Raw genomic sequence first — 14,472 nt, 5'->3', positions numbered from 1 at the left:
GGACTTGGGCCATCTTCTACTGCTTTCCCAGGCCATAGCAGAGAGCTGGATCAGAAGTGGAGCAGCCGGGGCTAGAACCGGTGCCCATATGGGATGCCAGAGCTTCAGGCCAGGGCATTAACCTGCTGCACCACAGTGCGGGCCCCAGAAAGGCTGTGTTTTGAAAGGTTCAGAGTCATCTAGATATTCTCCTGTACCAGTGAAAAAAATTGGACTTTTTGTGGCAGCAGCTGCACTGAGTGCACCACCTCCTTTTGTGTGACCATCAGGTTTCATTGCTGTTCCTGATGCCGCATCTACTTTATCTGTAAAAGCCTTAGCCTGGGCTTCACAAGCCTGCCCAATGGAAGCATCCGTCACATAAGCAATGTTTTCAGGTTGTATGGCATTAGCAACTTGAAGCATTTCTTCGAACAGAGTCTTTTTGTTTGTGGTGACCTCTTGTATCAACAATAATAATTTCAAAAGTTTCATTTTTTAATTTTTCTACTCCTTCAGAAGCAGTGATAACAGGAGCCATTTCTGTGTAGCTTCCATAGAATGGAATTCCTGCTTTGGTAACATTCTGTTTTAGTTGGTCAAAATCCCCTGCACTGAAAGTGTCTGCACATATCAATCAGGTCTTCCAACCTTTCCTCTGATAATAATTGCTAACTTTGAACATGTTGTTTTGCCACTCCCCTGCAACCCAACAAACATAATCACATTCTGTTTTCCTTTAGTAGGTATCCATGCTTTAACTCCAGGGTCTACAAGCTTTACAAGTTCTTTAAATGCAGCATGCTGAATCATTTCTTCAAGATCAATAGCAGACTTAACATTTTCTCTCAGTTGCTTCACTAGTTTAATATTAACATCTGCTTCCGATAATGCTGTACATGCTTCCTTTAGCATAGCATTAATACCTCTTGCTTGATAATGGTGGCATTGCCCAGTGAGCATAATGTTGATGTTATTTTTCTTCCAAGGTCTGCGAGTACCATCTTGAAGGCTTTAAGATGTGCTTATGACTCACGAAAGGCACCAGTAACGCCGTGGCCCTGAGAGACTAAGGGTTTCTTCGAGAGGCCCTGCACCCTGGGAGGAAAACCAGGAAAACTTGGGAGTAGACAGACAGGAGTGGTCCCACAACCTGACTTCCTGAACCATATAAACTAGGGGCCCAGCGCCCAGCACTGCGACACCAACTCCCACCAGCTGGAAGACTGGTGACTTACACGTTTAAAAACAAATGAGATGGGGGCTGGTGCTGTGGCACAGCGGGTCAAGCTGTTGCCTCTGGCACTGGGATCTCCCATATAGGTGCTGATTTGAATCCTGGCTGCTCCACTTCCAATCCAGCTCCCTACTAATGCACCTGGGAGAGTAGTGGAAGATGGCCCAACTGCCCAAATGTACCCTCATGGGAGACCTGGAAGAAGCTCCTGGCTCCTGGCTCCTGGCTTTGGGTCTGCCCAGCCCCAGCCGTTATGGCCATCTGGGGAGTAAACCAGCAGATGGAAGATTTCTCTGTTTCTCTCCTTCCTCTCTTTCGCTGTAACTTTGCCTTTCAGATAAATAAATAAATCTTTAAAAATGAGGTTAGGCTAAAATTGTTCAGAAACTTGTGTTTTTAAAAAAGATTACTTATGTATTTGAAAGAGGTACAGAGAGGGAGTTCACGGGGGTGGGGGAGATCACTCTTCCATCTACTGGTTCACTGCCCAAAGCCCCAAACAGATGGGGCTGGGCAAGGCAGAAACCAGGAGCCAGAAGCTCTGCCCAGGTCCTCCCATGGATGAAGGCCCACGTACTTGAACCATGACCTGTTGTGTCCCTGGTGCAGTCAGCAGGATTGGAAGTAGAGGCAGGACTCAATCTTGGACGCACTGGTGTGGAATGCAGGTGTCTCACGAAGCAGCTTAACATGCTGGCCACAGTGTATTTGTACTTTAAACATGATATATCTTTTTACAACATTTTCATAGATTTATTTATTTGAAAGGCAAAGCAATAGGAAGAGACAGAGAGAAAGACCTTCCATCTGCTGGTTCACTCCCCAAATGCCTGCACCTAAACCAGGCCAAAAACAGAAGCCTGCAAGTCCATTGAGGTTTCCCACATGGGTATCAGGAACCCAAGTACTGGGGTCATCGTCTGCTTCCTGGTGTATTAGCAGGAAGCTGAATCTGAATGAGGCACAGAGTAGGCAGGACTTGAACCACATCTCTGATATAGCAGTGGCTCAATCCATTGGACCACAGTGCCCGTCCTAACCATGGCATAACTTAACTTCTTTCCACAGTCATAGTCTTCTTAGCAGTTATATATTATTCCAGTATACTGATATACCATAAAGTGTTTTACCCCTTCTATTGATGGGCAAGTTATTTTCCATTTTTAGCTGTTAAAAGGATATGACACATGTCTTTACATAGTTGTACAGGTATGTCTGAAAGAGTCTCAGCAGACAACTAAAAAGATCAATAAATTTGCATATTTAAAATTATAGTAATTAATTGCTAAGTTTTCCTGTGAAAACATTACAATAGTATATACTCCCACAGATGGTGTTTGAGAGTACTTTCTCCCCCACACCATTTCCAGTATTAGCATGATAATACCTTACAAATTATGTCATTTTTATTTGAAAATTTATAAATAAAAATATATTTTTATTTATTTGAAAGTCAGAGTTACAGAGAGAGAGAGAGAGCAAAAGAGAGTGAGGTCTTCCATCCACTGGTTCACTCCCCAGATGGCCACAGTGGCCAAGACTGAGCCATTCCGAAGCCAGCAGCTAGGAGCTTCATCTGGGTCTCCCACGTGAGTAGCGGGGCCCAAACACTTGGACCATCTTCTGCTCCTTTTCCCAGGCCATTGGCAGGGAGCTTGATCAGAAGTGGAGTGGCCGGGACACAAACCGGCTCCCATATGGGATGCCAGCATTGCAGGTGGCAGCTTTACCTACTATGCCAATGCCGGCCTCTGTGTCAACTTATTATTTTAAATTTTTTATATTTATTTGAAAGGCAGAGACTGACAGAACTCCCATCTGCTGGTTCACTCCCTAAACGCCTTTGGCTTTTGGGCCAGGGCAAAGCTAAGAAAGGGGAGTTCCATCCAGTTCTCCTGTGTGAATGGCAGGGGCCTAAGTATTTGAGTCATCATCTGTTGCCCTCTAGGGCATGCATTAGCAGGGAGCTGGAATTAGGAGCTGAGCTGAAACTCTTATTCAGGCACTGTGATGTGGGATGTGGGTGTTCAGTTAGTGTCTAAACTGCTAGGCGAAATGCCATCCCCAGATAACTGTGTCAGTTGGAGAGTTAAAAACGGTGTATCACTGTTTCCATTTGCATGTCTTTATGAGTCAGGTTGAGCTTTTTAAGTTTTTTCTTTTTAGTAATTTGTATTTTGTTTTCTCTGAATTTGCTCATTTCTAGTATTTGTCTTTTTTTTGTTGTTTAAGATTTATTTATTTATTTTGAAAGAGTTACAGAGACGAGAGAGAAGAGAGATCGTCCATCTACTGCTTCACTCTCCAGATGGCTCTAACTGTGCCAGGCCAAAGCCGGGAACCAGGATCTTCATCCAGGTTTCCCACCTGGGTGGCAGGAGCCCATCTTCTTCTGCTTTCCCAGACACATTAGCAGGGAGCTGGATGGAACTGGAGCAGGTGGGACACAAGCCAGTGCCCATATAGGATGCTGGCATCGCAGGTGGCAGCTCAATCCACTATACCACAACGCTGGCTCTGATTGTTCGTCTTTTTATCTTGACTTCAGTGAACTGTTCAGTTAAGAAATTGGCTCAGGGAGCCAGTGCCGTGGCTCACTTGGTTAATCCTCCGCCTGCAGCACTGGCATCACATATGGGTGCCAGTTCTAGTCTCGGCTGCTCCTCTTCCAGTCTAGCTCTCCACTGTGGCCTGGGAAGGCAGTGGAGGATGGCCCAAGTGCTTGGGCCCCTGCACCCGCATGGGAGACCAGGAGGAAGCACCTGGCTCCTGGCTTTGGACTGGCGCAGTTTCGACTGTAGTGGGCATTTGGGGAGTGAACCAATGGAAGGAAGACCTTTCTCTCTGTCTCTCTCACTGTCTATAACTCTACCTGTCAAATAAATTTAAAAAAAAAGATTATTTTCATGAATGAATGTCAATGTGATCTTATGAGATATTACTATGTAGAATAATGACATTGAAAAAAAAAAAAAGAAATTGGCTCAGGACTATTGTAACCTCGAGGGAGCACAATTTTGAGTTCCTGCTCTTGCTTTGCATAGTGTTTGTTGTTTACTTTGAGTAACACCCCTAATCCTCACAGTGCCCTGTAGCTGGGATGAGGGGCACTGAGATCCAAGCCATCCCTGGCTCCACATCAACCCAGCAGTCTGGGAGTTTATGGCCAGCACCAGGCAGGCGTGTCCTCCAGGATCCCAAGCAGCAGAAGAGTGTATGTTTGAGTAGCACCTGTCAGTTTTAGTTCATCTGGGCATTTGAATTGCTCCCTCTTTTCAATACTTTATATTATTCTGTATTAAATTCACTTCTGAAACCTGGGGCTTCCCCCCCCCCTTTTTTTTTTTTGAGGCTTGTAGAATCCCCTCTCCTTTTTAAAATCGAACTTTATAATCCTTGGCTTCTAACCTTTGGCTTCTATGCCTTGACATGGAATTGCAGATGGGAACTCTGTGTAGATCTCCTTAGATTTAAAAAAAAAAAAAAAAAAGCCGGCTGGCTGGTGGTCCAAGTCAGAGCCCCAGGAGCAGTGTTGGCTAGGAGGGGCTTTCTCCACAGGCCACCGTACCGTGTCCCTCCACGCAGCCTGAGCAGAGTGGGGCTCAGGCTCCAGCAGCCTGGGCTGTCACGGTTGTGTGGCATTTGACAGCTTTTATATTTTAGTTGCTTTCTGATTACTCGTGTGAGAGAGCGAATTTTGCAGTGCTCGTGGCCAAGGACATACGGAAACGAACAGGCTGAGTCTTGCAAATGTTTTGAGGCTTCGTGACTTTCCCATCTCAGGTCGTGGCTGACCTATGGTCTGGGGGGTGCCAAGGTTCCTTTGCAAGACTGGAAACAGGAGAAACCAGTCGGCTTTTGACATTTTACTGCTATTGCTGTTCTGCTCTGGGGACATACATCTGCCTTGCAGCCCTCTCTCTCTCATGTCTTTCTATTCCTGGCGTGTAGCTGTTTGGTCACTTTTTGTCCCCCTCCATTCCCCTTCAGTGGCCCCATCTCTCAGGAATCAGCCTTGTTCTGTGCCTTCCCCCAAGAGCTGTCATGTTGTATTTCATAGCAAATGAAAGAAGGCTAAACAACAGAGCCGCTCGCTGACCCTGCCCTTCAAATTGTGGGGTTTGTTTCTAAGTGTTTAATTTATACTGTTCCCAGGAACTTGGCCATGACACATGAAAGGGTTTGTTCAAGCATGAGCTTTGTAGACAGAAGAGCCTTTCTCTGCAGCTGCCGCTGGAGGAAATGTCACGTTGGCATCTCCTCCGACGGACGGTTGTGAAGGGGAGCCAAGGCTGGGTGCAGCTGCAGTGACGTCCGGGGCACAGAGGAGCGGCTCCCCAGGGTCTCTCAGGAGTTTGTGTGTTCTTTTCTCCTCAGATGCTGATCGGTCTTGCTGGCTACCTGAGTGGATATGATGGTACCTTTTTGTTCCAGAAGCCTGGAGACAAATATGAGCACCACAGCTACATAGGAATGAGAGGAGTAAGCTTCCTGTTTTGCTATAGACAGACCGAACCCTGGGACCACACTCAGTCTGGAACGTTGCAGTTGGAAGTTCTAGAGTGGTGGCAAGTGTGGCTGAAAGGACTTCAGGGTAGGGGGTGGAAGGGAGGGGGATTGGATCCACCTGGGTAATACAGAGATTCAGAACCCGGGTAGGGAAGAAGGGAAGGCCAGGTCACAAATAATGCAGAGACTACACAGATAGGAGCAAGCCCACACTGTTACCCCTTACCCTGTCCGTGTGTGGCATCAGATTTCAGGTGGGGAGCAGCCCGGAGCTGGGCTGTTGGGACAGCTGTCCTCAGTGCCAGGGCATGCAGCGCCTCCTCCCTGTTTGCAGCTGCAGCTGCTGCACGCTTGCTGCCTTTGAGAGCCTGTTCCGAAGAGTGTGGCATCCCCACACCCTATCATGAAGTTTCTACGTCCTTCCCCATGAAGGTGTCAGGCACACATGTGCAGCTGTGAAGTTGACATTGGCTGTGTGGTTCTGTGCCCTGGTCCCCAGCACTAGCCTTGGGGGACCATGGTGGGGCCTAAACACCCAAGTCTGCGGGAACCCTGTACTGTAGCTCAACGAAACCTGCAGAAGCTGACCGCTGGGGCTTACACGGCACTTGACATTCCTTGAGGGTCTCAAAGCATTTTAGATAAATGGCTGTGTACTTATCTGGGGTAATCAGGGGATGATTTGCATGATCAGATCATGCCACATAAATGAGGAGTGTTGGAGTGAGTGCTTGGCATAGCAGTTTAGCCACGCATTGGGACACCTGCATCCCATATTGGAAGGCCCAGGTTTGAGTCCTGGCTCCCGATTCCAGTTCCCTGCGGATGCATAACTCTGGCAGGCAGCAGGTGATAGCTCTAGTGGTTGGTTCCCTTCCACCCACGAAGGAGACTTGAATTGAGTTTCTGGCTCCTGACTTTGGCCTGGCTCAGCCCTGCCTGTTGTGGGCATTTGGGGAGTATGCCAGCAGATGGGAGCTCATTCACTGTGTCTGTCTTTCGCTCTATTAAATAAATAAATGAATAAATAAAAACTTAAACAAAGAATGTCTCCTACCTGTAAGTTCATACCCTACAGTGATTCTGTGTCTCCCTAGTAACTCCTGAACACCATGTAGTGTACGTAATTGGTTGCAGGCCTGACTTCACTGTAGACTTGCTACAGATTCTGAGAAGGCCAGATGAAACAGCCTCATTTGTTCTTTTTCACGCTAGGACGCATTGCTTTCTGTTTACAAAAACATGCAAGCCCTGGTGGGAATTTCCCATTCTTTGGACTTGTCTGTTTACCGGTGGTGGGTGTGGTGGGAAATGGAAGAGGCATTGTGATTTTGAAAGACAGAAGCCCGAATAACCCTCTAGGTCCTGAAGTGTTGAGCAGTCTTACCAAGCTCAAAATATATCCTGTAGATTAAAGAGTAGTTTCTGGTGTGATTGAAGAAAAGAATTGGGAGAAATAACATCAGAATTCTCTAAAATACCAAGATATTTTCAGAGAAGTCTCTGTTAACTTGTGTCCATTGTTTTGTAATAGAAGCTAATGTTTACAGTTACTTTCTGTGTGTTACTAAAACTTCAGCTCATTCTCTTCTCAGGGTATGCCTACAAGGTGGGAACTTTTGTTTTTCACTTTACACAGATGAGGAAGTTGAAATACAGAAGTGATTTCTCAGGGCCATAGCTAGCAAGGAGGGGCAGTGCCCCCCCCCCGCCCCCCCCCCGCCCCGTGAACTTTGCTGATTTCATGTGAATGCAGCAGTTACTGCTGGGGTAGAGCAGGCGCACATGTGTGTGTATTGCTTGATTTTTTTAAAGATGTATTTATTTATTTATTTGAAAGTCAGAGTTACACAGAAAGAGAGGAGAGGCAGGGAGAGAGAGAGAGGTCTTCCATCCGCTGGTTCACTCCCCAAATGGCCACAATGGCCAGAGCTGTGCCCATCCAAAGCCAGGATCCAGGAGCTTCTTTCCGGTCTCCCACATGGGTGCAGGGGCTTAAGGCCTTGGGCCAGCTTCTACTGCTTTCCCAGGCCATAGCAGAGAGCTGGATCGGAAGTGGAGCAGCTAGGACTTGAACCGGTGCCCATATGGGATGCCAGCTCTTCAGGCCAGGGTGTTCACCTGCTGCACCCACACTGGCTCTGTATTGCTTGATTTGACTCTTCCCTATACCGTCCGACCTCTTATTCATAAATATTGTAGGTGATTTTTGGTCATTAGAAGCATGACCTCATCAGGGTTCTCCATCTTAAACTTCATTTGCGCAGAGTCAGGTGGGTCCCCGATGCTTGGTCTAGCTTGCTGACAGCACTTCTGTTCCTTCTGTAGTTCTGTGCATTCCTTGGTTCCTGGCTGGTCCCCTTCGCCTACCTCACTGTATTGGATCTGTCCAGGTCCCTGCCGGCAGCACTGCTCACTGCTGCCCTCCTCACCTTTGGTAAGCTGTCTTGCACTATGTTTTTAGGGAAATGGGTTGCAACACTGTGACTGTCGTTAAAAATCCACCTATTCAGGGATCCTGTCCCTGGGCCCAGTTCTTAATTAGCTTCAGGATTGGATAAAATGTATTACAAATCACATTCACCAGTGACACTCGCATATATAAATACTTTAATTTAGCAAGCTTTTATGTTATGGAAAGGAGCAGTAAGCATGGGTAATCCTTGGGAATAGATTATCTCTGAGTTACCCACATTTGAGTTTGGAATGGATGATAATATAAATTTGTGTATGTGTGCATGCTGTGTGTTTGAAGGAAGTTACAATTTTAGTGTAACTTCTCTTAGATTATTGTTTAGATTAGTGCATATTCCCTAAAAAATTCCAAAGGCAGGTGTCGTGAAAGTATGTAGGTGGCAGGGGACAGCAAATTAGGAGCTTACATATTCTCATGGATAATCCTCTTACAGGTAAATGAGAGTTGATGATAGAAGTCCATTCTGTTCAGGGGCCAGTGTCGTAGCACAGCCAGTTAAGAGGCCACCAGCGACACCTGAATCCTGTGGGAGTTCTGCTTCAAGTCCCAGCTGCTCCACTTCTGAACCAGCTTCCTGTTAATGCATCCTGGGAGGCTGTGGGTAGTGATAGCTCAAGTGCTTTGACCCCTGCCACCCACGTGGGAGACCCAGATTGAGTTCCCGGCTCCTTGCTCAGCTTTGGCTCTTGGGAACATTTGGGAAGTAAACCAGTGAATGGAAGATCTGTCTCTGTCTTTCTCTCTCCTTTATTTTTCTCCCCCTCCCTTCTTCTCTATCTCTCCCTCCCTCCCTCCCTCCCTCCCTATCTCTGTTTTTATTGCTCTGCCTTTCAAGTAGATGAAAATCAATAAATAAACGTTAAAGAAGTTGATCACATTTTGGCCTTGTTCTTCAAGGCTAGAGAAGTGAGTTTATGACCTCATGGAGCTTAACATTTCAAGAGGTCCACACTAGTTTAGGTGGGTATTGTAGAGGCTTGTCTGAAAGATGGGCGGCTTTGTTTTGATGGATATTTAGCAAGATTATGGGGTCTCTTTGTAGAGAACTGGCTGTTTTTCCTTTTATCTTTAATTTCTCTCTTGAGTTACTCATTCCTTATTCATTAGTTCGTTTTTCATTCAATCACTATTTCTTAGTGACTACCGCTTTTCTTGGCCTCAGAGGATACACTCCTGAGCCACTGTGCTCTCACAGGGCTTAGCTCTAGTGGGGCAGGCAAATAAGCAAGTAGATTATCGTCTCCTGTGCCACATCTCAAGCAGTAAATGCGGTGTAGAAGATAACAGGGGTAAGGGTGGAGTGGGGGAGATCAGTGCTGTTGTAGGTAGGCAGTGAGGAGCTTTCTGAGAAGGCGGCTGTGAGCAGAGGCTGAGTAAGGGGAAGCATCAAGTCACACAGTGAGCTGAGGGACAAGGGAGCAGCTGTGCAGCAGCTGTGGCGCTTAGTGCTCTGGTGAGGGTGGAGTGAGTGAGTGTGGTGGAGGGTGTTGGGAGATGAGGTTGAAGAGGCCTGCTTGGCAGCTCTCACAAGAATGTGGTGGTCCGAGTGACATGGGAAGATATTGGAGGGCTTAAATTACCCTAGTTCATGTTTGGAAGAATGGCCTCCAACAGAGACCATTTATGAAGTGATAGTCTCTCTCATGTGTATAGGTAGTTTGTGGCTATGTAAGGGAGATGGCAGAACTTCCTTTTTGATGATGGAAATGGGGAAAAGATGATCTTTTTTTAAAAAAAGATATATTTATTTATTTGAAAGAGAGGGAGGGACGGAGGGAGGGAAGGAGGAAGGGAGAGAGAGACAGAGAAGGAGAGAGGTCTTCCATTGCTGGTTCATTCCCCAAATGGCCAGAACAGCTGGGGCTTTGTCAGGCTCAAACCAGGAACCAGGAGCTTCATCCAGGTCTCCCACGTGGATGCAGGGGCCCAAGCACTTGAACCATCTTCTGCTGCTTTCCCAGGCGCATTAGCAGGAAGCTGGATTGGAAGCAGAGCATCCTGGACTCAAACTGGTGCCTGTATGGGATGCCCTGTAGGCAGTGGCTTTGCCTGCTACGCTACAGTGCTGGCCCCAGGAAAAGACCATCTTAAAGCTGCTCTGAGTGACATGATCCTCTGTTGGGTTGAGGGCCTAGAGGCAGTGTGAGATACTTTTCCCTGTCATTGGGCAATGGTGTACCCCAAAGCTGTGGCCCTCTGCCTCCCTGATGACTCAGTGGTCCATCTAGTTGTGGCTGCACAAATGTTTACACACGTTTAGCACATGGGAGTAGGAGGGTGGGGTACTGTGTCCTTCTGCTCGGGTGTTTGGTCTTCAGGGGTCCCCCTCTTGACTGCTTTCTGAGCTCATGTTTTTCAGACACAGGATGCCTTACACTGTCCCAGTACATTCTCCTTGACCCCATCCTGATGTTCTTCATCATGGCTGCCATGCTGAGCATGGTCAAGTACAACTCCTGCGCTGACAGGTCAGAGCACCACCTCTGGGAGGGGAGGGACAGGAGCTGTGGCAGCTGCAGAGTTTAATGGCCTTTGAGAGAGTAGAAGAAGTGGTTCATTCTCTTCAAACCACAAGAATTAGCACCTCCAAGGCTTTTCTGGAAGTCAGCTTAGTTTCACCCTTGGCCAGCCTCATCCGGCTGCATTATGTTAATTAAACCTGGTCTGGGGACCATCCACTCTGGCTTTGGATCTTCTCCTCCTACCACATGGACTTGTATCTATCTGCCTTTTCTAGAATACATACTGTGTGCCAGGTACCATGCTAGGAGATAGAGGTACAGAGGTCTACAGACCTTGGCTGTTAAAGAAAACTTACTGTGGCAGGAGAGGCAACCAGATAATCAGAAACTGCAGCACAATGTACCAGGTGCTACAGCACAGCAAAATAGTGAGGAACATGGACCTTGGAAGTGACTCCCTGGGCTAGAGCCATGTTCCCCCACTTGCTTGCTATCTTAGCTTCTCTGTACCTTGATTTCCTCACATGTAGAAAGGATGATAATGGGATCTGCCTCATGGGGTTATGGTGAGTACATTTGCGGACAGCACTTGGAATGATGCCTGGCTCATAGTAAGCTCTCAAGAACTGCCGACTCCAGCAGGAGCAGAGGTGATACAAAGGCTGAGTGAATCCAGCAGACTTCTGTGGGTTTTCCTTTTCCTTCTACTTGGTTGGCCATGAGTGACGAATGAGCCCATTTACCTTGAGCCCTGCTGTTGGCCAGGAAGGCCGTGGATCCTTTTGCCAGAAAAACACCTGACTCACTCTCAGACTGTGAGGTGCCTGCAATTTCAGGGGTTTCACAGGTCACATCCTCCTTGGGTCCTTGCCATGGTGCCCTGAGGCTAGGACCCACGGGAGAGGGCACAGCACAGCCTCTCTGAGTCAGAGAACCTCTGCCCAGTCTCTCTGCTGCTCTTGCTGTGACGTTGACTTCCAGCTGCCAAATCGAACTCTGTGTCTTGTTGGTTTTCAGGCCTTTCTCTGCCCCCTGGTGGTTCTGGCTCAGCCTGACGGGCATCAGCCTCGCTGGTGCGTTAGGTGTCAAGTTTGTTGGCCTCTTTATCATCCTGCAAGTGGGATTGAACACCATTGCAGACCTTTGGCACCTGTTTGGAGACCTCAGTATTTCACTGGTGAGAACCCAAGTGCTCATAGAAATATCTTTCCTTCCTGTTATTTCTCAGCAGGAACCAGTGGCCTTTCCTGCCTCTGCTTTGGCTAGTGCAGCAGTGCATTCTGGGCCCTAGAGAGGCTGGACCAGCATCCTTGCATTACTCTTTTGGCATTTGTCTCTGTAATGCCTTTTTTTTTTTTTTTTTTTTTTTTTTTGACAGGCAGAGTGGACAGTGAGAGAGAGAGAGACAGAGAGAAAGGTCTTCCTTTTGCCGTTGGTTCACCCTCCAATGGCCACCATGGCCAGTGCGCTGCGGCCGGCGCACCGTGCTGATCAGAAGGCAGGAGCCAGGTGCTTCTCCTGGTCTCCCATGGGGTGCAGGGCCCAAGCACTTGCACCATCCTCCACTGCACTCCCTGGCCACAGCAGAGAGCTGGCCTGGAAGAGGGGCAACCGGGACAGAATCCGGCGCCCTGACCGGGACTAGAACCTGGTGTGTCGGCGCCGCAAGGTGGAGGATTAGCCTATTGAGCCATGGCGCCGGCCTCTGTAATGCCTTTTACATTTTCTGCCAACTGCCCTTTCAGGCCAAATCTGTGGCAACCATGACTGGTGGGAGCCATAGGTAGAATGGGTGGGGTGACCTTCTCAGCACACTTGTCTTTTCCTAAACACTGTCTCTGTATCTGGGGAGCAGTGTAAGGCTTGTCAGGTTGTTATGATATTATTTATTAAGGGCTGGTACTATGCCAGTCACTGTGTGACATGCCACACCTTCATCCTCTGATTTATCCCTCATGTGAGGAATCGAGGCCCCGCCAGATGATAACTTTCCCAGGGTAGGTAAGAGGGAGAGCCAGGTTCCAACTTAGGATAGGCCAACTCCAGACCTCAGCTGCTTGGTTCTGGTGTTCTTCCACCACCTCTGAACCAAACACCCAACACATTTATTTGTTTGTTCATCCAGAAAAGGTATAGAAACTGCCCACTGAGTGTGAGATGCTTGGAATATGTAGATGAATAATACCTGCTTCCTTCCCCCTGGAGTCACTGACAAGAGAGAAGCAAACAGGCAGTTACAGCCCAGCTAGCAAGTGCTGTGAGAGCAGGGAGGAGGGTAGCAGTCCAGGAAGGCCTGGCAGGAAGCTGAGGCCAGAAGCAAATAGAAGAAGCAGTTAGCCACGTGGGGCTGTCCCGAGGCAGGGAGCATTGGGAAATGCAGGGAAGTCAGTGGGATTGGAATGTGGAGGGGACTGGTGAGCAGTGGCCCTGCAGAGGCAGGCAGTGCAGGGCTCTGAGCACAGTTTGGAGAGGCAGTAGAGGGCTGGCCCATGTGTATCTCTCTGCAGTGCCAGAGTGGTGGATGTTAGAGAGACATTGAGGGTTTCCACATATTCTTCTTCTTGTTGGCCAGTTGTTTTTTTTTTTTTTTTTTTTTTATGATTATGACATCTACTTAAAAAGGTACATGCCATATAAGGTATAAGGAATAATGAGGCCTCATGCCCCCAACACCGCGCACTGGCCTCTGTTTGCAGATGACGGTGGGGAAACACCTGACTGCTCGCATCCTGTGCCTCATAGTGCTGCCTCTGGCTCTCTACACGGCCATATTTGCTGTGCACATCACAGTGCTGAATAAAAGGTACAGCTGGAGCCTTTCCAGAGTCTCCCTTCTGGTCTCTCTTTGGCCCCTAACTCCATAAATGGCCATGTGATTCCCTGGGTCTGGGGTCGGGGTGATAGGAAGGGGCCTGGGCTTTTTTCCTCTTTCTTCCCTACTGTGTTCTATCCCTGGGTATTCCAAGGGCTCAGAGAGGCCAGCAGTCTGACCAGAGGGAAGAGGAGAGAATTTTCTAATAGCCAAACACCTCTTCTCCCTAAACAAAGTCCCTCATGCTTTGCAAGGGTGGGCAGCCCTAAGGGTGTACTGTGGGAGTGGGGTGGTAACCATCAGCCCTGCAGTCAGAGCTCCCATGTCAGGAGTAGCTCCCAGATGTCAGGCGTTGTGTGCAGTGTTTTGTACCCACGATCTCATTTAGCCATAGCCATTTCTGAGTTATCATTGAGGGCTGAGGCTAAACAGTGCTCGATATGTTGCCCAAGTCACTCTGCTAGTAAGTAGCCAAGTTGGGATTTGGACCCCCGTTTCTCTGACTCCATTGTCCAAGGCTGTCTTGTGATACTTCACTGCCACTCTGATTCTACTTTCTAATGAACTAAGCTGAGTTCTCCCAGGGCTCCAGAGAGATCACAGTTTTTGCTCCACTGACTTGACTCTCTTCTGCCCCTCTTCCCCCACAGCGGTCCTGGTGATGGTTTCTTCAGTTCTGCCTTCCAGGCCCGGCTTTCAGGGAATAACCTGCACAATGCGTCCATCCCCGAACGTGAGTGTCTCTGGCTCTTCACAGAGGTCGAGGGTAGAGGGGTGGCTTGGGAGTTGAATTGAAAAAGAAGAGTGTGATCCCTTGAGTTATTTTAGCCTATAGATGGCAAAGTAGGAAGATGACCCAGTTAGATCTGGCAGGAAAACTCAAAAGAGTGAATCAAGACTTTGCAGAAGAAGACATCCTGGGCAATGAGCTCTTTGAGCCTAAAGAATCACTTCTTTGTGGCTTTCGAAGCCAGTGCTGGTGGAAAGGCCAGTTGGG

General features: G+C 48.1%; 1 protein-coding gene and 1 pseudogene across 1 annotated transcript in view; one reads left to right on the top strand and one right to left on the bottom strand.

Moving 5' to 3' along the window:
- Positions 1 to 14,472, top strand: part of POMT2 (protein O-mannosyltransferase 2) — a 44,981-nt gene that overhangs the window by 11,986 nt on the left and 18,523 nt on the right. Inside the window, exons 3-8 of the mRNA XM_002719630.5 lie at positions 5,594 to 5,698; positions 8,054 to 8,162; positions 10,561 to 10,669; positions 11,681 to 11,840; positions 13,360 to 13,466; positions 14,126 to 14,208. Of these exons, the coding sequence (XP_002719676.1) occupies positions 5,594 to 5,698; positions 8,054 to 8,162; positions 10,561 to 10,669; positions 11,681 to 11,840; positions 13,360 to 13,466; positions 14,126 to 14,208 (673 nt within the window). The remainder of the gene's footprint in view (positions 1 to 5,593; positions 5,699 to 8,053; positions 8,163 to 10,560; positions 10,670 to 11,680; positions 11,841 to 13,359; positions 13,467 to 14,125; positions 14,209 to 14,472) is intronic.
- Positions 118 to 983, bottom strand: LOC138843045 (signal recognition particle subunit SRP54 pseudogene; annotated as a pseudogene).

This window comes from Oryctolagus cuniculus, chromosome 20 (genome assembly GCF_964237555.1).
Source record: "Oryctolagus cuniculus chromosome 20, mOryCun1.1, whole genome shotgun sequence".
NCBI classification, from domain to species: domain Eukaryota; kingdom Metazoa; phylum Chordata; class Mammalia; order Lagomorpha; family Leporidae; genus Oryctolagus; species Oryctolagus cuniculus.
The sequence above is the reverse complement of the archived record's forward strand: the minus strand, read 5'-3'. Positions and strand labels throughout refer to the sequence as shown.